Raw genomic sequence first — 23,801 nt, 5'->3', positions numbered from 1 at the left:
ATTTTTTATCCATTGACTTCTTTTTTTTTTTCAATAAAAAAAAATTCTAATATTTTTTTTCTAATAATCTAGAGTATGTAGAATAATTTTTTATTTAAAATATATAAATATTGTTAAATTATTGGTTTATCCGTGGTCTTAAGGTACATGTCATATAGATATTTGAACTTTCAATTTGTGACTAGTATAACTAAAAATATCCAAAAATTCTTGCATTTTCAATTTTAGATCTAAACAAGTCACTTGCATATTTAGATGATTAATCGATTTGTTCAATTTAAATATAAATTTTATGTCTAGTGGAATTTTTTTTAGCACATCGATTGAAAAAAATTTAAACGTTCAAGTTCATTGACATATAGACATTTTAAAAGTTTGATGACTTACAAGATATAAAATTCTAAGTTTGAAAACGAAATAAATACAAACATCAACATTCAATGACTAAACTTGTAATTCAGCCTATAAATTTATTTGATTTTATAACAAATTGCCATTGTTGGCAAAACCAACTAGTTAGACTAAATGCATCCTCTTTAATTTAAAATGTTATAAGACAATAATTTTTAGTACAACGAATGTGTGGTAAGGATTTGAACATCTAATATTAATAAAAAAGACTAGATACTTTAACGGTTGAATTATACATATTTTGACAATATCTTATAAGACGACTACAATAATAAAATTGAACAAGACATTTTTTAACACTCATTTGTTAATTAAAAAAAAAAAACACTATTATATTACCAAGCAAGTGAAATAAAAATTTTCTTTCCTTTTTTAAAAAATTTTTAAAGTGAATATTGGGGAGGATTAAAGGCATATATTCTACTTGTAGAATTGGAAGAATCAAATTTGGAAGGCCACACGTACCCTACCAACTAGGATGAAAATGTCATCAAGACTTCCACAATTTTCCATTTTAGGATACTTCAATTGGATGCAAACTATCATTTTTCAATACCATTCCACAAAATTTGTCAAGTGTGTCAATCTTTACCTTCGATTTGGTTATATGTTACCATCTTAACATTAAATTTGGTAGACTGGCATTTTAAAAACCATTAATAAAAAAGAAAAAAAATTACATTTTTTGATCCCTAAGATTTGGACTAGTTTTCATTTGGTACTTGGGTTTTAAGAGGTTACGTTTTAAATTCTTAACTTTTGAGTTTGGTTTCAATTTAGTTCTTAAGTTTCAAAATGTTATAATTTTACATTTGAGATTTGAGTTTTGTTTCAATTTGATTCCTAGGTTTCGATATTTACATTTTTAACCTTGATTTTTTTACTAAATGCTCACTTTCAATCTTTAGCGTTAATGTCTATTAATTAACTTATAGTGATAAAAAAAAATAGTGAAACTTAATGAATTATAATTCTTTTAATTAATTACTAGACATTGACGGCTCAACCTCATCAACAAGTCCGAAGTCCAAAGGCTGATCCAAGTCCAGTCCAGGCTCAATCCAAACTCGATCCAAAGTCAACATTTGGCTGACCCAATGAGTTTATCATCGGACCAACCCAAATATATAGCCGTAGGTATATATTTCATATATTATATTTTATAAATTAAGAAAAAAGAGTAAATTTTAAACTTCTTTTTTAAATATAGTTAGATATATTATCATAGTTTTTAGTAATCACATATTTTTTTAAAAAATGCTAAAAATTAATAAAATTTTATCAAAAAATTTTCTAAAACAATTAAACACTTAATAAAATCCCAGAATATCAATAATTTTATCAAAAAAAGGTAATAAAAGTATAAAATAAATTTAATAAAATACAATTTTGATAACATTTTCTTAAGAAAATCCAAAACATACATACATATATACATATATATATATACATACATATATACATATATATATATACATATATATATTTTAAAATAATTAAATAATTAATATTTAATGGACTAATTCTATAGGCCGGTCCAAGCTCAACCCAAACTTTGATCCAAAGAACAAAGTCCAAGGGTTCAGCCATGGGTTTGATTATTGAAGGTTGGACTGCCCGATCCAAGCCCAAACAATGCCTTTGGCCCTTAGGCTCTTAGGCTTGGACTTGGATCGAGCTTGGTCCTTCACTTTTCCGGGTCACGTTAGGTCGGGTCGGCCCAATGATGAGGGTGATTGATGGCAAAGACGAAAAATGAATATTTAAAGAAAAATTGAAGTTAAAAGAGTAAATCTTAAACCTATGGACCATATAGAAACAAAACTCAATTTAAAGTTAAAAACTAAATAGAAACTACACTAAATCATCATGCGTTGGCCTAATGATAAAAAAGGAGACGGTGTCAATAAATGGCTAAAAGGTCAAGGATTTAATCTATGGTGGCCACCTACCTAGGAATTAATTCCCTACGAGTTTTCTTGACACCCAAATGTTGTAGAGTCAGACGGGTTGCGTGAACCTCTAAACTCTTATTCGACATATGTAAGTTGAGTTATACTCATATTAACAAGTTTTTCTATTCGATTTTATATGAAATGATTTTTTTTCCCACGCATGCAGGCCATCCAAATTAGGGATCAAACAACCCAAACCAAAGGAAGAAGAAGATTCAGCAAGGTCAACCCAGTGGCATTTGTAAGGTTAAAATATAGGTCTTGGTTTTTGATTAGTCAGTATGGTATTATAGTACGTAATTGATGCCTTGTCGCCTTCATAGTTTGACTTTGAATTATGTAAGTGAAGATACGTTGTACTTTTAGGAGAAAGATACGTTATACCTGAAATTTAAGCGTTGATGTTTTTGCATGATGTACTTCAAAATTTATTGAAACTTGAAACTTCAATAAGACTTACAAATCAAAGATCCAACAACTTGATCTCCTTTGACCAAAACCAAAATCAGGCCAATTTGGTTCAGTTCCAAAAGTATTGACCAAATTAATCGGACCGCTGGTTCGGTATAAAACTAACTGGTCAAATAGAACCAAATTATACCCCCAAGTGACACTAAAAAAAATCTGTACAAAATTTACATCAGTCTATTGTTAGTGATCTAAACCCTAAACCCTAATGTAAAAATTCTCCAAACACTATGTTCCTCATTGCTTATTAGTCCAGATGATGAGAGATCAAGTGTGACTATGAATCAACTTCCCTGTAACAGGATTAATCTCAAACGCAGTAGTTTTCCTTGAACTATCCTCAAACATGCATGCAGAGTTTCTAACAATGAAGAAGTTTACCTCAATCGGAAATTTGAAGCGTTGATAACTGGAAAATCTAACAATGATTATTGGGATTCTTCTTAATTGGGAGTGATTTTGAAAGGGCTAAAATCATTTAAAAACTTTTAATCACTCAAAATATATTCAATGTTTAATTTTACACTTTTAAGCATAATTTTCATGCTATTAGAATTTATTTTAATGATTAAAAATATTTTCTTAATGATTTTAAAAAGATACTAATTTTAACCATTTCAGAATCACTCCAAACATGCTATTAATCATCGGAAAATCTGAAGTGTCGATCTCATTAACTACCATTGAAGTGAAATAAAGTTTACCTCAATGAAGTTTGATCGTGTTGTTTCAACTGATTTGGTTAAGATGACATGATAGGAAAGGATTCCAGAATACCGGACTTCAATTCGAGCAATTGAGTGCTGAGACCATTAATTTAGGAGCCATTTTGCCAATCCATTATCTGAAATCTGTGAAATTTAAAAAGAAAAAGGAAACATATGCAGAAATCAGATTGAAATATAGAGCATTTGCTGATTGCTTGAAACCAAAAACAATTCCTGAGGCCATACCAGGTCAGGTGGTTCTTATACTGCAGCCAAAAAGAATATTTGAAGACTTGTAATCCTCCTCCCCATGGCAGCCTTCAAGCAATTAAACGGAGCATATTATCTGACACGAGATTTTCCTGCCCAAGCTGGCTTGATAAGATTTCTTTTCAGCTTGTCAGCCGTCACCAACCCGTTTCTAAAAGAGCTGATAACATTTCCAATCTGTCTTCAAAAATGCAGTACAAAGAAGCTTTTCCCCCAAGACGATTCGTCGACGGAATGCCAATGGCTATGCCTTTGTTGATATCAGGAAGCATGAGGGCCGTACAAACACCAAACCATGGAAGTAAAGAATAAAAAAGACGAGTATTCTTACTAGCATTTACCAAAAATCTTTACATGAGCAGACACCACCATCAAAATGATGAAAACGATGTGCATCCCTCACTATAATCGGGCGGTTTGAAATCTTCGATACATATTTTATCCAATTGTGGCAATCATTACAGACACGGAGATTCTTCATTACTCGTATGGGAATATTATTACTCAAGCTCAGTAGTCCAAAAGCAATTGCTAATTTCTCACTGTGAACATAAATTGTTGGATCCTTCTGGCCTTGCTCCGACTCATTCAAAAGACTAAAACTATCTTGCACATATCCAATTTCAGATGTTCGTTTATTTAAATGTCCTATATACTCGTATATCTGATTCGCAAGTGGATGGAGCTTATCCCCAGCATAGAATGCATGAACTGCATTCTTGACTTCAATCCAACTACGACCAGGCTCTTTCTTTACCCCCCTGTCTTTCATCAATTTCCTTGACCAATCCCTGTGAACCCATTTTCTAGAAACAGCATATATATTTGATAGTAGAACATAGGCTGCTGAGTCTTCAGGTTCCAATTCTAGGAGATGATGTGCGGCACGCTCTCCTATTTCCATATTCTTGTGGATAACACAAGCACTTAAAAGCGTTCTCCATATCATAGCATCTGCAGGGATAGGCATCTCTTCTATGAATCCCATTGCACGGTCCAACAGACCAGCCCGACCAAGAAGATCCACTACACACACATAATGTTCGGATTTAGGAACCAAATCATGCATTTTATGCATGGATCCAAAGTAATCAAGACCTTCTTTCACAAGACCGATATGGCTACATGCCGACAAAACTCCTACAAAAGTAACATGGTTTGGCATGATCCCACACACCTTCATCTCTTCAAAAAGACGAAGTGCTTCCATACCACAACCATGCTGGGAATAGCCAGTAATCATGGCATTCCAAGAAATCACATTTTTTTCTGGCATATCATTGAATTCTCTCTGGGCATCACTTATGCTACCACATTTTGCATACAATGTGATTAAAGAATTAGAAGCTTCTATTTCAGAATCAAATCCGGTTTTCAAAACCATGGCATGGATTTGTTGCCCTTGCTTTATGTTTGCAAGACTGGCTGCAGCACTAATTGCAGATCCATACGTGAACATATTAACTTCTGCTTCAGTCCGTAACATTCGAACAAATACCTCCAATGCTTCTTCAAAATAGCCACTCTGCGCAAATCCTGAAACCAATGAATTCCAAGAAATATTATTTTTATCATCAATTTTCTCGAATGCTAAGTATGCTTCCTGAATTCTACCGCATCTGGCATATAGACTAATTAGAGCATTGTTGATTGAAAGATCATCTCCAAATCCAGACACATATGACTGAGCATGAATTTGTTGGCCTTGACGAAGTGCCCGAGTACCTGCACATGCACTAATAGCACTGGAAAATCCAATATTGTCGGATAAAATTCCTTGATATTCCATTTCTTCAAAAAGTTGAAGTGCTTCGGAAAACATATCATGTTGCACATAACCAGCAATCATGGCTGTCCAGGAGACAACATCCTTCTCTGGCAGCCGTCTTAGGATTCTAAGAGCAAGGTCTATTTGTCCATGTTTAGCATACATATCTATAAGCACACTACAAACATATACATTCAACTGAAACCCAGTCTTTATAACATGGGTATGGATTTGCTCTCCTAAATACAAGGCTCCCAAAGAAGTACAAGTTCTCAAAATACTTGGGTAGGTGAACTGATTGGGTATCATGCCCTCAATTTGCATCTGTCTAAATATTTCGAATGAATCACTAAGATTATCCAATTGTCCATAAGCAACAAGCATCACATTCCACAACACTATATTTTCTGTCTCTGTAGTAAGGAAAAATTTATGGGCAGTCTCTACATCAGCGCACTTCGAATAAAGATCAAGAAGAGAACCTTCAAGAATAATATCTGCAGACATTCCAGCTTTTATCGCATATGAGTGTAATTGCATTCCCTTGTGAAGAGCCCCAACTGACGCACAAGCACTCAACAGACTAGCAACTGTAATACAGTCTGGTTTCAAGCAATCTTGTTGCATTTTAGTAAACAACTCTAATCCCCTGTCACTAAATCCTTGCTGAACTAGACCAGATATTAGTGAATTATAAGAAACCCCATCCCTATATTTCATTGTGCTAAATATCCTCTCGGCAGATACCAATTTCCCAGAACGGGAGTACAATGCCACGAGAGCATTACACACATATGTTTCGGAATGAAATCCCCACTTAATAATTAGACAGTGAAGCTGCTCTCCCAATTCAAATAATTGTTTCTTGGTTGAAGCACTTAACACACTTGACAATACATAAGGAGTAGGAAAGATTTCTGATGCATGCATATCACAGAAAAGGAGAATGGCCTCTTCTTCAAGTCCATTTTGAGATAAACCTGAGATCATAGCTACCCAAGTAACAATATCCTTCATATATATGCAATTGAATACTTTTTTAGCTGACTCAATGTACCCATTCTTCGAATACAAGTCAATCAAAAGATTAGCAACAAGTGGACTACTATCAAAACCATAATGGATTGTCCTAGAATGTACCTGTTCTACATAGTTGAATGCAATGTTGCAACCAACACAAGCCTTTAAAACCCCAGCAAATGTGATTTCATTGGGAGTAATTTCTTCAGCTAACATTCGTCGGAAGAGACCAAACACCTGGAAATTCAACTTCTGCGCAACAAAGACATGAATCAATTTATTCCAAGAGAATACATTTCTGTTGGGATTATCATCAAATACCTTCAATGCCCCATTTAGATCCCCATGTCGAAAATAATTATCAACAAGACTATCGATTAGTAAAGGTTCTACATCAAAACCCGATTTCAAAATCCTGCAGTGGAGCCTCATAGTTTCAAGCAAGGACCCAGAAGTCAAGCACCCTTCTAACAACCAAAGATAGGTTTGATGGTTGGCACGAATTCCACGCTCTTCCATGAAATTCATCAACTGAATGCTCTGTGATTTACCTTGTTCCATATGGGGTGAAGTCTCATCGAATGCATGAGAATTTGTGGCACCAACACCATTGACTCGAAGTGAATTATTGGTTTTACCAATCAAATCAATGCACTGCGCCCAGAGTTCCAAATGTTATAAATGAAACAGAATAAGCTGCATATCTTGTTTCTTCTAGGAAAATAAACATAATTGGCAGCAACAAAAAGAGAGAGAGAACTTACTTTTGTTGTTGTGAAGGATGGTCGAAAATTGGAGGTGGGTTTAATCCAAACTCTTGCTGCGGCCATAGCTGAAGCTATTATAAAAGGGGATTGATGAGTACCATCTGGTTAGACAGAGAGAGGGAGAGGGACGAAGTAACTTTGAGGAAGAGATTGGAGAGAGTGGATAACATATTTCATGGAAATGGCGGGGAATGACGACCCTGCCTGTGGGAAAATTGACGGACCTGAGAGCTGGAGTTTTGGGGAGATAAGAGGAAGAAAAAAATTGACTGCAGAGGCCTGCCGGCGGCCAATAATGGCAGCCGTGGCAGCGTGTGACCGCCGTAGGGAGTGAGGGAGAAGAAAGAAACTGGTGATGTGCGGCTGCTGCGAGAAAATAAGGTGGAGGATAATGTTAGTTGAAAAGGGGAAATTTTAAGTTTGAAAAACTTATTTTAAAAGTCCAGGTCATTTTTGTAAAACCACTAATTTTTTGGGTTAAAAAAGGTAATTTTCTTGATCAACAGTTGTGAATTTCAAATGAAAAAGGTAATCAATGTGAGGGTTGAAAATCTAAACAATGGTAATTAGTGTCTCGTCTAATAAGTTATGATCGACTCAAATTAGTCTTATTGGGTTTTTTTTTTTTTTTTTTCTGAAACATAGTCTTATTTTGGTTGATGTAATTTGATGGCTAAATTATAAAAAATATCCCTAAACTTTATATTTTGTGTCAAAATGTCCGTAAAGTTTCAAAAGTTCTAAAAATACCTCTAAACTTTTAAAATGAGGTCAAAAATATCATTGTCGTTAATTTTAGATGGAAACGTTCAAGTTTTGTTTTAAAAATATTCTTAAACCTTAAAAAAAAATTAAAAAAAATATCATTCATGTTCTACGAACAGAAACCGGTAATGTCGTCCTACCTCTCTATTTTCCATCTTTTTCTCTCCACTCTTCTTCAATACACTCTTACTCCCCTTTGTTAACTATTTGACACTTATTTATCTAAAATAAATAAAAATAAAATTGCACACTTTAGTTAAGGTATATGAACTATAATAACAAGAAAGATAATAAAAAAATCACCGAATGATTTTAAGGCTTGCATATTTAACAAAATTATACGACGTGTGTGTTAATAGCCAAATATTTTTTTTTATTTGACTATTTGTCGTTCGGTATATTTTAAGGGAAGATTTTTATTTTGGAATTTTGTGAAATTTTGGAAGGATTTTGTGAGATTTTATGTTTTAACTTAAAATCTTGGTTTTTATTTTCGTTGTTGAAAAAATTAGTCTAAGTTAAGAATTGAAAATTTTAGAGAAATATATGAGTATATATATGAAAAAAATGAGAATATCTATATAATTTGTTTTAAAATTCGTTATTTTCAAACTTAACAGAACTTCAAATAAATTATTCACCATGTTAATGGTAGGAGCATTTTTTTAACTTTTTGTTTTAATTTTTAAAGTTATTTTTCTCATGAGGAATTAACGAATTCCATTCAAATACTAATGGGTTGAGATATTTTTTAACTTTTATTAAGTTAAGAATATTTTCGAAACTTTTGAAAGTTCAACAGTATTTTTGAAACAAAACTTTTAACGGTTTTCATCCAAGACTTAACAACAAACGTATTTTTTGAACTTTTTTTAAAAGTTTAAATGTATTTTTGAAACTTTTGAAATTTCATAGGCATTTTTTTACGCAAAATGTAAAATTTATGGGATAATTTTTTTATAATTTAGCCTAATTTGACTGTCCCCGACTAATCGTATAAGCTTTAAGAATAAGTATTTTTAAAATCTTTTAAAAATCAAAACTTGTTAGTACCTAAGCATAGGGGAAAATAAGTATTAACAATTACACCAGATGTCATAGATCTGCTATGTTGATATAGGTAATTGATGCATGATGCTTAAACATAACATACGTAGGTACATATGCATATATTTACACATTACTACTCGTTGATATGTCAAAATAGCTACCACTAGCTACCTATCGAACTAGCCAATCTGAACACAATTCATTTAGTTTAAACATAAACTCGAGGTATGACTCCTTTGAAGTAGCAATATCATCCAGATAATTCATTACTAGTTAGATTCATGGTTCTTTGTCAAGTACGAAGAGAAGATGAACTTCTGAGTTTTGAGGACCAAAAGATATGCTTCTGTAAACTTGATGTTTTAATGTTATGAGGCTTTACAAATATTTTATCCCAACGATATTTACAATTGTGTATACAGTATACATGGTACATCAATATTGTGTTCTAAATATGTCAGACGAAATAAATATAGCATCATTTTCTCTGAGAAATTAGTATCTAAAGTCTACTCCATATGACTTTTGAAGTACTTCCGAAAACCTTCCTCTTCCCTGCAATATTGGCTAATAACTCTGTATACTTCAGTCAGGAGCTTTGGAAACCGACTTGTAAAGTAATTATCAAATCCTTCAGGAACAGATCCTATAAGCTCCTGATATATATAGCAAACACATCAAAATGACAAAAAAATCATCAATCTTCACAAACAAAAAACAAACTGTGGTATTTGGCAGGGATTAGTTCTTTCTAACAAAATTGCACACTAAAAAACATGGACTGGTTGATTCTCTGATAGTGATGGCATTTATGATCTGATTACAATACTCATGAAACTACTGTCGTGTTGCTACAATAGTTCACTTCTTTTTTTTTTTTTTTAGATATCCGTGAGTGTCTGGACCAACTTACGTGTACCTCGACTAATCTCACGGGACAATCCTCTGATCTTAAGTTCACTTCCAATTAGTAAGGTAGATTTCCTCACTTTGAAAGCCAAACTTGGATCTGGGGATATGAGAAGGTGAGCCAACTACCACTATTCAATGATATAAGGTTGCTCTTCTTTCCATTTGAAAATCTGACATTTCCACAACGAACATTGGTATTAGTTTTTGGAGCCCAAACAAACTATAAACTGTTCTGATTTTTCTGAAGAAATTGATGGTAGGAGATGATGAGCAATGTCCATTAGGATATTATCAAGGATCCAGACTAGAAAATACTGGGAGAATTTCATGGAACCGTTGCTTCTCTCTGATACTCTGTAAGCCTGATTCTGCTGTGGCCTCTTCTAAATCCACAGTAAAGTATTTCTATTCAATATTACATTTACCGCTCCAAGAGGGTCAGCAGATTGCATGACAAAGGGGGTGAGGAGGAAGGTGGGTGGACGATCACCAGCTACGGGAGGTGAGCTGGTTCCATTGGCAAGAAGTGCAAGGTTGGCGAGGCAGGTCAAGAGAGGAAGGAGAAGGTTTTAATTTATGACAAACAACCATATAAGATAATTAGATTCCGAGAAATTCTGAGTCAAGATATACAATCATTAACGTTGAAACTAAAATTTGCAATCTATTTTCCAAAAATAACTAAATAGTATTACCAATTATAGGCCCCAAGCATCAGAAAAATGAAAGAAAAAGGAGGAAAGAAGCATCATGTAAATGGAGATAACCTGGATTTCTTTGGGTAGTTCTCTGTAATGGTTCAACTTGTTGCGCATGACTCGTAACAAGTCTCGAACACTATCATACTTGTAACGTCTATATTGACCAATATTTGTAATGAAAGCTGAATCTAACTTTTCATCCCATTTAGCACCTAAAGCTAATGGTGCAGTACTCTCTATTGCTTCCAAGAGATCAGAGTGAGTCTCTCTATCTTCCAATTCCACACGGTCACTAGTATCATGTAGAAAAGAAAGTCGAACCTCAGAACTCCAAAACAAAGGATGTTGCAATACCTCTGATGCTCTTGGCCTGACAACAGTCGATGGAAATTAATTAAACTACATATTTACTTATATAATATATAAATCTTCTACCATACAAAAATATCACATAATGTTCCAAAAAATTTACTCACATATTTGTCCGTAAAAAAAATGTACAAGTGAACTACAAAGCATTTATGCTGGCCTTTGGTATATGTGGATAAAAACTAGTGTTTAAGGATTCTCTTTGAGTTCTAGAACCGTCATTTCTTACCTCAAATCAGGATTTGGATTTAACAATCGAGAAATAAGATCCACAGCTTCTGGGATGCCCTCCACCAAGAATAAATCCATTTGATTCCTCACGATATTAACATCACGCTCGAAACGATCACCAAATGGATGTCTACCACCAGTGAGGCAAAAAAAGAGAACACAGCCCAAGCTAAACAAATCGATTGCACGTGTTTGTCGTCCATGAAGAAGCTGTTCAGGGGCTTGCCAGCCAGAACTCCCACAGCCTGCAGTAAAGTTCTCAAGTTTCAAATGTGATCATTCCTCATGTGCTTTTTTCTTTTAAATTTGGAACATAAACTTCATGCTATACATGATAACATCATTCAGTCCATTTAAATTTTCATTAAATTTAAGTTAAAAAATATTAGAGAACATTACTTAATAAATTGTTGTATATAATTTCACGTGTAAGATTGTTTGCACTTAAAAAGTGTAAAGATCATACTCAATACTAGCTTTTTTAAAACCAGAAACAAGATTCTATTGGTTAAAAAATTCTAATTTATAAGTTAAATAATGTGTTGATAAATCAGTACCACAAGTTTATAATAATTTAAGAACACTTACCAGTAGCATGATGTCCCAAGGAAGACATATCTTTTTGAAGGCGCTTGCTAATACCCATGTCAGAGAGCTTAGCACGTACAGATTTTTGCTTTGTTATCAACACATTTTGTGGCTTTAAGTCCCTGTGAATTATCCCCAACTCATGCAAATGCTCAAGCCCGGCAACCATGTCCCTACATTATACAAAGTATGAAATAAGAAAAACTAACATGAAATTCATCCGATCAAATGAAAATTCATATATCATAGTTGGATATCTAAACTTGTAGTAAGGTAGGTGAAGGCTAAGGGACCAAATTTTGTGCTTGAATATATATTTTCACATGAATATGCCAAAGAACAACCGAGCTATTATTATTTGATATCAAGACTCCATTATGTAGCAACAGAAAGATAACAAATTATCTTAGATCGATCAACCAAATATGAAACTTTCCGTATTTAAATGAATGTGGCTTGATTTCAACCAAACAAGGATATAGTCCTACCAAAAGTATTAACTAAATTTACTCTATTACATAAAAATACTGTGTGCAACTAATAAGGAAACATGTCATCGCAGAAATTGCTAGAGACCTTTAATTAATAGAATAAAAACTTGTGACTGATTAAGTATATACCTCATGAGTCTTAGAAGAAGTGGTGATGGACGGCTATTTTCTTTCCATAGATTAAGATCTGATATTACATTCTTGACAGACTCCAAACGCAATTTATAATCAATCGTAGGTCCTGCATCTTCATCTAGGCTAAGCAAAGAATTCAGGGAAGGATCAGAGCATATCTGAATCAAATCATCCAGACTGCAGGTACATCGTTCCAGCGAAAGATATACAAAGTCTTGGTCATACTCCACCCCGTACCATCGAACAATATTTTGGTGACGATCAGAAGCAATTAGATTTTGAACTTCTTTAAAGGCAACATCATGGTGAGTCTTAACAAGACGTTTCACGGCAACTAGTCGACCTTCATAGACCCCCTCTAGAACTATGGTGCCATTGCTACCCTTAGCTATCTCTGTATTGGTTACCATTAATTTACCAATTTGACGTCCACTACCAGTTGTATCAATAAGGTTATTAGGGTGAAACCAGTTGTTAAAATCACCCTCACTTCGAGCCATATCTTCATTTTCAGATGAAACAGATGCATCTTTTTTGTTAAAATTTCCATTTCTTCCTAACTTTCGAGCTTTCTTTTTCTTGGAAGATACACTTTTTGAACTAACAATACTGGGTTGCTTCTCCTTCAAGAGAAATTGTTTTGCCTTTGCAACCAGTGCCCCACCGCGGTTAATCAATCCCAAAAATATGGTTATAAATATAACAATAAATAATCCTAGTGGTCCATTAAGAACCATGGTTGTGAAATCAACATTATGGGTTCCTATTGTATGTCCCTGAACTATACTTGAATCATTAATCTTCATCAGAGGCATTGGAACTATTGCCTGATTATCGTTATTTAGGTGACTAATTGCATTAGGTTCCAGAAGGGAGGCTATGTTCGCTGCAGGTCCAGGAAGCATCAATCTTTCAGGATGAATATTTGAATGCTTAACATTAGGCTGCGAAGGAAGCATTAGGCTTAAAGCAGACACCGGAAGCATATTATTAGTGTTATGAGAATTTGAGAGTATTTCGTGCCCAGATGATTCTGTCAATACATGGTTCCGTTCACGAAAGACAAGTACTTCTGATTGACAAGACAATGGCGGAGTAAAATCAAAATCAAAATTACCATTATTTTGAAGACCCGATGGAATGCTATTTGTTGGATTCTCGACATCTGGACAGACTAAGGTAGCTCCAATTTCAGCAACATTCAAACTCCAAGAAACTTCTTCCGACCCTGCAATAGATGATTTCAGGGAATAATCTGTTCTTGTTATGTACAGACGTTGCTCAATAGGTTTCATCAAACCAGGTTGTATCAGATCTACATTGTCCAGCTTATTCTTGGAACTATTGCCATTTAAAACACTGTACTCTTCATTGCATAGCCCAGATGATGAGAGATCAGACGTGTGGTTACGAATCAACTTTCCTGTAACAGGATTAATCTCATATACAGTGGTCTTCCTAGAACCAGTCATCACCGAACCATCCTCAAATATATAAGGTGTACTTCTAACAACCTCATCAATGGTGCGGGGTAGTTTCTGCAGTGTCAAATGACCAAAAAATGCTTTATATAAAGGGAAATTATACAAGTTCACGCATATGTGCAACACAGAAATCTTTCACGACTAGGCTAGTAAGGTTAACAAAAACAATAGAACCAAAAAACTTTTTTCTTCGAATCCTTAATGTGATAACGTAATTAATTCACAAAAGTATACCGTTCTACCATGCTCTGTGTGGATGTACAGCTCCCAATCATCTCCACAATCAAAAAAGAAGGGGCTACGGCTTGAGCCAGAAGCATTTTCTTTATTGTAATTGGTAGGAGACTGATATGACGAGTAGATTGGTGTCCCAGAAGTAAATGACCAAATTATCTTCTTCGAATTACTATCTACCAAATATAACTCACCGTCCGAAGTGGCAACAAGAGCAGTATTACCTTTACTTTTTCTGCAACAGGAAAAGAAAATGCAAATAGTGTAACTAAACAAAAATCCAAGCCAGCATCAAGCCATCGTAATCAGTCCTGAATCTAAGAAATTTCTATGAATATTAATAAGGAAATGAAGAATACTACATAATGAAAGGAGCTTACACAGAAAGGGGCAGAAGGGATTTGCCCCCAATTTGAGTTAATTCTTCAGAATTCTCCCCGTACGGTCCCAATTGCGAGAATTTCAAATTCTCATATGTTATTGCTTCGCCAGTCAAGCTCCGAAATCTTGAAATTAACAGTAGAAATACCCATAGGCGGCGAAAAAAACGGCACCTCATATCGGAGCCAGGAGAGTGGATTGATGGAAATGAAGACAAATTCGAGCTGATTTTGAAGCGAGATTTTGGAAATTAATGAGAAGAAGGTGTAGAAGGAGCAAGTTGATGGAATCCGAGCTTCTTTGATCCTTCTGAAATTTCTTAGAATCTTCTTCCCCCTAAATCGTCTTCTCTTCAGCAGATCGAGCCAGGTGCTCTCGATCTAAACGCATCTGGTTTTTCTTTTCTTTTTTTAATCCATAGAATAATTTATATTATAAAAACTCCAATGCCCATTGAATATGTTCCCGCTCGTAATTACGTTATTACCCTATTTTATTTTTATTTTTTCCTATTTGTGTATGCTTTTTATTATTTATTTTTTCAACATAACAAATGTAATATGAAAATTTGAACAAACAACCTTAGTAATTATGCACATATATCTTGGTTGTATGTCAGTTGAGCTAAGTTCATTTTATCCTTTAATCATTATGCATACATCTTCGGGGTCTAAGGCCAAAATTGCTAATTTTGAGCGTGTGTGCAAAATGATCGACAATTTTTTTTTTTTGTTGATCCTCAAGAATCCTAAGAGACCTATCCCAATGAGGTTCAAGAGAAAGGTGAGTTGGGTAAGATAGTCTCGGTTGATGCCTCTTGATGCAACGTCAAAAAGTGACAATTTTGGGTGGGTGGTTTGAGACTATCAAAGTTCTCTTATGTGTTGAGTTTAAAAGATTAGATACAAGGTGGCCTATCAAGACATTGAAAAGAGAGACTATTTAGATTGGCCTTCACTATCTTCTCCAATTGAGGGAATGCACGTCAACCTCTACCAGTGAAATCAAACTTGACAAATATGATTTGAACCCTAAACAATTCGAACGTTGATTTTTATAAAACAAAGAACTTGGTTGATGGCAATATTGTGCTTGTCATGTGCTTTAGCAAGATTTCCTTTGGTTATTGTAATTGTTTAGAAATTTCTTAGAATCTTCTTTCCCCATTCTCTGGCATATGTTATTGTGAACATTTTTTATCCCGAGTCTGAGGGTCATGTTAACTGTAGGGATGATATTTACCCTACCTATGTGTCATCTTGTTCTTAATGAGGATCTTTCTTGCAATTAGTTTTTTATTTTATCGAAGTTTATTTAAATAATAATAATAATAATAATAACTAAAAGAGCATAGTTAAGCAATAACAATAGATTGATGATTAGTTTACATTTTTTTTTAAGAATAAGAGTTCATATCTTCACACCTCCACTTATTGAACTTAAAATAAATAATTGTCAGATAACTACTCCATTGTACAGTTAATTAGTATGTCAGCTTCTTCTCTTAGGGTTGTCAATAACTGTCTAACTTTAAACTACCTCAAATTAAACTCAAAGCTTAAATGAGTTGTGCAACTTATGTTTATTTTTTCCATTATTGAGTTGAAATAAGAGATGCAAATACTTTATTGACTCGACTATGACACTCTAAATAGCTCATATTTTCTTTTCTTTTTCTTTTTATTGCCTTACTTTATTAGAAAATGTTTGATGATATTGATTGTAATCTATTTCTATTAGTTGGTTACATCTGTGACCAAATTTCAATTTTTTCATTACATATTAAACTAAACCAAATACTCAAATACAACTTTGTAAAACAAACATTGAGTTTTTTAGTACTATAAAGGCAAGATCATATTAAGCCTCAAACCTTTAGATTTCTATAGGAAGTAGAAACAGATAGTTATTAATAGTAAGAAGCAAAGTTGTTTAGTCATATTCACTTCCAATGTCAAACCCATGGTAAATGGATTACAAACAGCAAACCCAAAAAAGGGGGAAACACTTTTTTAAAAAAAAACCTAAAAACTAAAACTAAAACTGTACAGAAATTTTACTTTATATTATAGATAGCTAGAAATTTATGTATAAAAATTCAGTAATCCCTTTGGAGCAAGAGGTTTTTCTCCAGAACAAATATATAAAGCCATGTCTAACTTCCACAGGCCATGCACTCTTCACGATTTGTTAGAGAACATACCATCTGTGCCATTTTTGTACTATCATCTTCATTATTAGATTTTTCCTGCAAAGACCATCAATGGAATTTGATTATATAAAGAACTTGTAGTTAAGGCAGTGCGAAACAAACAGTTTTCATTATACACTACTACCTTCAGCATTGACGTATCAACTGTAAATTTGATCGCATCAACTGCAGCTTTGCATCGTAGATAGTACATTCCTGTTTTTAAACCCTTCATATAGCCAAAACAAAAACAAATGGAATCAAAGATTTGTCTAAAATACAAATCAATACTAACAGATGATGTATAAACTTTCAATCATAAAAAATAAGAGGGCTATGACACCAGTATACCTTTGACCACGCATAGAAGTGCAAGGAAGTAAGTTTTCCAAAATTTGGTTGGTCCATGTGGATATTGAGGCTCTGACTTTGGTCAATGTAGCATCCTCGATCAACAGCCATATCAACTAATGTCTTTTGCTTGATTTCCCAAACAGTTCTGAGTTAAATATATCAAGAAGTCAGAACGATAAATCAACATCAAAGGCAAGCAAAGGGGAAATGCAAGGAAAAGTCATCTTACTTATAAATAGCTCTTAGATCATCAGGGATCTCTGGAATGTTTTGAACAGAGCCATTTTCATATATAATCTTATTCTTCAATGCAGGAGACCATAAACCCATCTCTGTTAAGTCGTGCAAGAGATGCTTGTTCACAACAACAAATTCACCACTGGAGGATGGAAAGAGATTTTAGAATACAACTAGAGAAAACATATATTATTATTAAAAGCTTTGGTTTAAATGCAGACCTTAGAACTCTACGATTGTAGATGTTAGAAGTGTATGGCTCAAAGCACTCATTGTTTCCAAGAATCTGGCTGGTAGAAGCTGTTGGCATTGGAGCCACAAGAAGTGAATTTCTAACACCATATTTAGCTATCTGATCTCTAAGGCCATCCCAATCCCATCGCTTTGAAGGTGTTACCCCCCACATGTCAGGTTGAAGAACTCCCTGAGTACAAATAAGTCAATCAGCATTAGCATCTTATTAGATTAAATCAAATCCAACACTTGTCATATGCACATTTATATAAACTTTAAGGAAAATAACCTTTTCACATTGCATACCTTACTAATAGGACTGCCAGCATACGTTTCATAGGGGCCCTGCACTGCAGCAAGCTCACAAGAAGCTTTAAGAGCATTGTAGTATATGGCCTCAAATATATCCTTGTTCAATTGTTGGGCCTGCCATTTGTTACAATACAGGTAACTTTAGTTGAAAGTAAGAGGCTAAGAGTAGAAGGCAAAGCTAAAAGCTTGAATTACCTCAGGTGAATCAAACGACATGCCAAGCAAAATGAAGGTATCTGCAAGACCTTGAACCCCTATACCAATAGGTCTGTGTCTTAGATTTGACCTTTTTGCAGTCTCAACAGGATAGTAGTTGACATCAATTATCTTGTTCAAATTTGTTGTCACAAGAGCAGTTATCTAGTTAGACAAAGAATAAGTAACCATGTCAGTTGACTAAACAAAGAATAAATCTCTTTATTATAAGAAGTAAAGCAAATTAAGTCATGATTAATAATACCTCCGCTAACTTGTCAAAATCAAAATATCGATTCTTGGAATCTCTGCTACCAACAAGCTTAGATGGGTGAGACTCGAGCAAAACACCCTGCTAGTTAAAAATAGAGTGAAGCAAATTAAGGTAATGAATCATAAGAACAGAAAGCAAAGTTATGGTGTAAAAAGAAACTGATATTTGGTATAGCCCACCTTTTCTCTAACAAAACGAGGTAGAGCAATTGAGGACAAATTACACACAGCTGTCTCTTCAGGGCTTGAATATTCAATAATCTCTGTACATAAATTAGAGGATTTAATTGTCCCAAGATTCTGTTGGTTGCTTTTCCGGTTACAAGTATCCTAGAAATCACCAAAAAGAAAAGACAAACAAATTAAGCTACACTCCAAACAAGTTTGGAAACTATTGACAATGTATGGTGGCTTACTACCTTAAATAGCATGTATGGGTTTCCAGTCTCAATCTGTGATTTTAAGATTTCAAACCAGAGAGTTTGTGCCTTAACAACCTTCCTAGCCTTTCCCTATAAAGGACGCAAAATCCCAATCAAAACAAGAGCATATCATTGAATGGAGCAGACAAAGCTCCTCATATAGTTGCAAAATTAACTCCATGACAATTGAATTGTATTTACCTGCCGTTCATATCCAATGTATAGCTTCTCAAATTCCTCACCCCAACAGTCAGCCAAACCTGGGGCCTCATTTGGACAAAACAATGACCATTCTCCATTACTTTGGACTCTTTCCATGAACAGATCAGGAACCCAAAGTGCATAAAAAAGATCACGAGCACGATGCTCCTCCTACGAGAAAGAAAATGTTCCACAGTTAGCACTTAAATATATTAGAATGATCATTTTAGAACCAATTGAATAAAATGTAGAATAATTTCCAAAAGAAAAGGAATAAATAAGCCAACAAATAGTAATTACTTTTCCATGGTTTAATCTAAGTTCCAAATACTCAAATATATCAGCATGCCATGGCTCCAAGTATACAGCAAAAGCACCTGCAAATGGAAGTTATGATGTGAGAATGCAAATATCAATCATTGAAAACTTTATTAGATCCAATCAGCACATTACCCTTCCGCTTGCCTCCTCCTTGATCAACATATCGAGCAGTATCATTGAAAACCCGCAACATAGGCACAATCCCATTAGATGTCCCATTTGTTCCACGAATGTAACTGCCCATGGCACGAATATTGTGGATGGAAACACCAATACCACCAGCTGATTTGCTAATGACAGCACACTCCTTTAAAGTATCATATATACCTTCTATACTATCATCCTTCATGCATACAAGGAAGCAGCTGCTAAGCTGTCATGCAATAAGCAAAGTCATGATTATCATACTCAAAGGGCCACATTTTCAAATTAAACAAAACAAAACTACTATGGTCCGCATTCTTTGATAATAGCAATCAATGAACTCAAAACTTACTTGAGGCCTTGGTGTTCCAGAGTTAAAAAGGGTGGGAGAAGCATGAGTAAACCAACGTTGAGACATGGTGTGGTAAGTTTTAATAGCAGAATCAATATCATCCTTATGAATACCAACAGCAACCCTCATTAACATGTGTTGAGGCCTCTCCACAACCTTCCCCTGAACCTTCAGGAGGTATGACCTTTCCAGAGTTTTGAAGCCAAAGAAATCATAATCAAAGTCACGGTCATATATGATCTCACTATCCAAACGCGCAGCATTCTGAGAAAAAGCAACAAAAGAGATAGAAATCCATTTATTAAGCAGTATGGCAGATTAAACAATCACCTGACAGAAATACCAAAGCCTAAGTAATTGCAACTAAAAATTTGACCAATAAAATTTAACAATTGATGTACAAAATCAAGATAAAACAAACTAGAAAAACTACTGATCATTAAAGGTGCAAAATATTCAACAACAACAACAACAACAAAAAAAAAAAAAAAAAAAAAAATCACCTTCATGATCACTTCGTAAACATCATCAGCTATGAGAGCAGCCTTCTGTCCTGATCTTTCACTGACATGGTTGTACATGTCTCTAATACTAAACACCATTACGGCCCAAATATTAGTTTCAAGTAAAGAGTAACAAAAAAAAAAAAAAAAAAAAAAAAAAAAAAAAAAAAAAAAAAATCAATTACATACTAAAATGCATTATCAATTAAGAGCATATGCCAAAACTTACGTCTCTGAGAATAACTTTTTAGTGTTCTTGTGCAGATTTGAAACAGCAATTCTTGCAGCCAACTGGGTTAAACAAACAAGAAAAAAGTTACTCAAACAAAACTTACTTATAATTATTAAGAAAATTATTGTAAGTATGGATCTACGACTACAGATCATTTGTGACCCAAATATCGTACCCCCTAATGGATATAGAGAAAGAAAACATGAAAGTGACACAAAATCCCATCCCAGATGAGAATAAAAAGAACTGAAGAAACCTATAGGCGACTACAAAATTAGAAAACCCCAGATTGTGAAATAGACGGGGATAAGAGTGAGAACTCACAGAGGCATAGTCAGGATGATTAGCGGTCATAGCAGCGGCGGTTTCGGCGGCCAATTCATCAAGCTGGCTAGTAGTAACACCCTTGTAAACGCCAGCACAGACTTTTTGGGACACCAGAACTGGATCACAATGATCGATGCTGAGGCCATAACTGAGTTTCTTTAAACGGGCAGTGATCTTGTCGAAATGAACTGCTTCTTGACGCCCATCTCGTTTAACCACATACATCTTGTAGAGAATAATTAGACCAAGGAATTTCGTCGAATAGGTTGTGTGCAGAGAGTGTCGAGAGAAGATTCGGATTATATAGGAAGAGGAACCGGGAACCCAAGAAGGAAAATGGGAAATTTACGAATTTTGAAGTGGGAATTTCAGAAAGTTCAAATTTATTTTTCCCACGCAAAACAATGGGAACGAGGGCGCGCGCTTCATCTTTAGGGTTAGATTTTTTTTTCCCTTTCATTTCTAGATAGAAGTTTGGGGTTAGATAGATCTTAGAGATATTCAAATTATGTTTCTGATTTTTGTTTTTCTTATTATTATTCATTCCAAAATCCATTTCAAAATTCAAACAAAAAAATCGAAATTGAAAGGCCCTAAAGATGAAGCGCGCGCTGATTCTTTATAATTAATTTGAGTAATTTATACAATAATAAAACCAATTTAATAATTTTGAATTACTATTGAACTGAAATGATATTACCAATATGTTGCGATAATTTGATTATTTATATAAGTGGTAGCACCGAACAATTTTGTATATTAGTAATTTGTATTTTTATTTTAAAAATTAGGATGGATGCGTGTGAGACAAAGACTATCTTAAGACTATAATAATCATCTCTGGCTAAAATAAATATTGTATTTCTCAATTAGCTACAATTAACACTATTTTAAAACTCTCATTTGCAATTGTATTTATTATTTTCTATTGTTTATACTATTTTACATCTATCATTTGTTTATCTTTTGCTACCGTATTTACTATTTTTTTCTCGAACTAAAATAGTTTACACATCAAACACATACTATTATAATTCAAATTAAAATAATTTACACTCAAACATAAACTATTGTAATCCGACTATAATAATGTAGAATTATAATAACTAACTCTTCGTTTCAAACGTTCCCAAGTTAGATATGAGTTTATTAGGGTCTAGAATGTATTTCAAATTAAAATTCAATTTACCTCATGTGAAGTTATCATAATACAATTATAACGATTTTATTTTTTTCTAGGATTAGAAGTGGTTTCTTTTTTTAATCTTGAAAACGTTGAAATTAAATATGATTGGTTCAAGAATTTCATCTTGCACTTATTATCTCTAATACTTTTGTGATATCTGTTCTATTTTGTCAAATCCAAGATTAACATAATAGATATAACTGATTTAGTTAACCTCACACGACAAGAGTTGGGAAAAAAGAAAAAAAAAATACCATTTGTAAACGTTTTCAAAATTATGTAAATCGAGTCCAAAAAACTAAAAACATTAATGATAATACTTACCTTAAAATTAAGATTTGGAATTTAATTTAACATATTTAAAAACGGGAAACTTGCGGTGGAAGCCGGGAGGAAAGGGGGAAAATTGTTGGGGAAGCTTTTGTTTGTGGGCGACGTGCAAGAGAAGCCAGCACCAAAGTTTTAATTAGCGCGCATTTGGGGTTTGGCGGGGGTTTTGTATTTTGGGCACAGGTGCTGGCCCACCACTTCTCCCTTTTTATGTTTCTAGATCCACCCCTTTATTTTCGCATCCTCTTAAATTGACCTCTCAACTGTTATTATTTTATTCCAATGCGGTCACACGGACGACACGTGATTAATTTTGTCGTTTAAAACAAAACCCAAAAGTTATGGGTACGGTTTAGATAAAATGATAATTATTTTTATAGATGTGTTTACTGAAAGATGGACAGCATACACTTCCTCGAATTATTTGATCTTTTGTAAAATGAAAACAATTTTCATTTTATTTTTCAGTTACGAAAAGTGAATGAAACTTCCCACTATCACACGGTTACAGAGAAAACAGCGGTCAATTATCTCATAATTGTCCTATATATATATATCCATTAAACTATAGTTTAATATCAAACATAAACCATAGTGTTTTCTCCTCCACTAGATATAAATCATATTTATATCTATTTCCCTCAATTAATGTATCTCATACACAAAGTCAATCATATAAGATATAATTAACCAGTTCAATCATATCATATATAATCAAACTCTCTCTTGTCAATTTGAACATTTCAAACTGACTTAAAAACTGATTCTCAACTTGAATCCATTGAGCTACCAAGGGGGCCTTATAGACCTATGCCTCAAAGTTCCAACGGTATGTGAATAGCTAACTAAACTCTTTAGCCACAAGATCCACCATCCATTAACTGCCAGACATTCCACTAAAGACCGACAGCTCAACTCTCCTTGCCACAGATATATTTCTATATCCATCAGATATAACCAATAAACAGTACGATAACCCTTCACAGATGTTTGTAAGTACAACTGGGCCAACTTCTTAAGTACCATCGATCCCTCTAATGAACAATACAACATAGTCTTACTATGTGTGGACACCTCTCGAGCCATGAGAAGGTGTGTGGCGTCACATCGTTCAAGCCCCAGGAGCAATTTATCTACTTACCCCTGTTTCGGGGAAGGAGTGAATTCCATCTTCTGTAGCTGGGTTTCTAGCTCCCAAATCAGACGAATCCCCAAAGTGGTAGATTTGAGTCAACAACTTGGCCACTCGCACCCATGCAAATCAAATGACCGCCCTCAAA

At 34.1% G+C, this 23,801-nt stretch overlaps 3 protein-coding genes across 7 annotated transcripts; all 3 read right to left on the bottom strand.

Moving 5' to 3' along the window:
• Positions 1-2,770: 2,770 nt before the first annotated feature.
• On the bottom strand, positions 2,771-7,774 carry LOC120073066 (Pentatricopeptide repeat (PPR) superfamily protein). Of its 4 annotated transcripts, none has more exons than XM_039025671.2 (4): positions 7,364-7,767; positions 3,788-7,253; positions 3,539-3,685; positions 2,771-3,195 (listed from the first exon to the last, which is right to left on the bottom strand). In XM_039025671.2, exons 1-2 carry the CDS (start codon positions 7,427-7,429, stop codon positions 4,149-4,151), a joined length of 3,171 nt encoding a protein of 1,056 aa, XP_038881599.1. In that variant the 5' UTR covers positions 7,430-7,767; the 3' UTR covers positions 2,771-3,195; positions 3,539-3,685; positions 3,788-4,148. The 4 variants fall into 4 exon arrangements, with proteins under 4 accessions (XP_038881599.1, XP_038881601.1, XP_038881600.1 ...); XM_039025673.2 differs by lacking the exon at positions 2,771-3,195 and having other exon boundaries at positions 3,241-3,685; positions 3,788-6,851; positions 7,151-7,253; positions 7,364-7,772; XM_039025672.2 differs by lacking the exon at positions 2,771-3,195 and having other exon boundaries at positions 3,241-3,685; positions 3,788-6,851; positions 6,921-7,253; positions 7,364-7,766.
• Positions 7,775-9,503: 1,729 nt separating this feature from the next.
• LOC120073231 (serine/threonine-protein kinase/endoribonuclease IRE1a-like) lies at positions 9,504-15,160 on the bottom strand. The gene is made up of 7 exons (XM_039025950.2): positions 14,707-15,160; positions 14,327-14,561; positions 12,603-14,146; positions 11,983-12,155; positions 11,393-11,639; positions 10,861-11,164; positions 9,504-9,837 (listed from the first exon to the last, which is right to left on the bottom strand). The coding sequence occupies exons 1-7, from the start codon at positions 14,883-14,885 to the stop codon at positions 9,691-9,693; spliced, it is 2,829 nt and encodes a 942-aa protein (XP_038881878.1). The 5' UTR covers positions 14,886-15,160; the 3' UTR covers positions 9,504-9,690.
• Positions 15,161-16,616: 1,456 nt separating this feature from the next.
• On the bottom strand, positions 16,617-22,524 carry RNR1 (ribonucleotide reductase 1). 2 transcript variants are annotated; one of them, XM_039024899.2, is made up of 17 exons: positions 21,003-22,524; positions 20,676-20,737; positions 20,447-20,534; positions 19,944-20,207; positions 19,580-19,820; positions 19,427-19,503; positions 19,127-19,297; positions 18,923-19,015; positions 18,684-18,833; positions 18,496-18,582; positions 18,231-18,395; positions 18,030-18,149; positions 17,711-17,913; positions 17,482-17,631; positions 17,250-17,397; positions 17,044-17,127; positions 16,617-16,955 (listed from the first exon to the last, which is right to left on the bottom strand). In XM_039024899.2, the coding sequence occupies exons 1-17, from the start codon at positions 21,228-21,230 to the stop codon at positions 16,863-16,865; spliced, it is 2,424 nt and encodes an 807-aa protein (XP_038880827.1). In that variant the 5' UTR covers positions 21,231-22,524; the 3' UTR covers positions 16,617-16,862. The 2 variants fall into 2 exon arrangements, with proteins under 2 accessions (XP_038880827.1, XP_090167839.1); XM_090311713.1 differs by having other exon boundaries at positions 18,496-18,585; positions 21,003-21,515.
• Positions 22,525-23,801: the final 1,277 nt, after the last annotated feature.

Source organism: Benincasa hispida, chromosome 3, assembly GCF_027475165.1.
Source record: "Benincasa hispida cultivar pf3 chromosome 3, pf3_genome.v1.1, whole genome shotgun sequence".
In the NCBI taxonomy this organism is placed as follows: Eukaryota; Viridiplantae; Streptophyta; class Magnoliopsida; order Cucurbitales; family Cucurbitaceae; genus Benincasa; species Benincasa hispida.
This window is presented reverse-complemented; position numbering and strand designations above follow the sequence as displayed.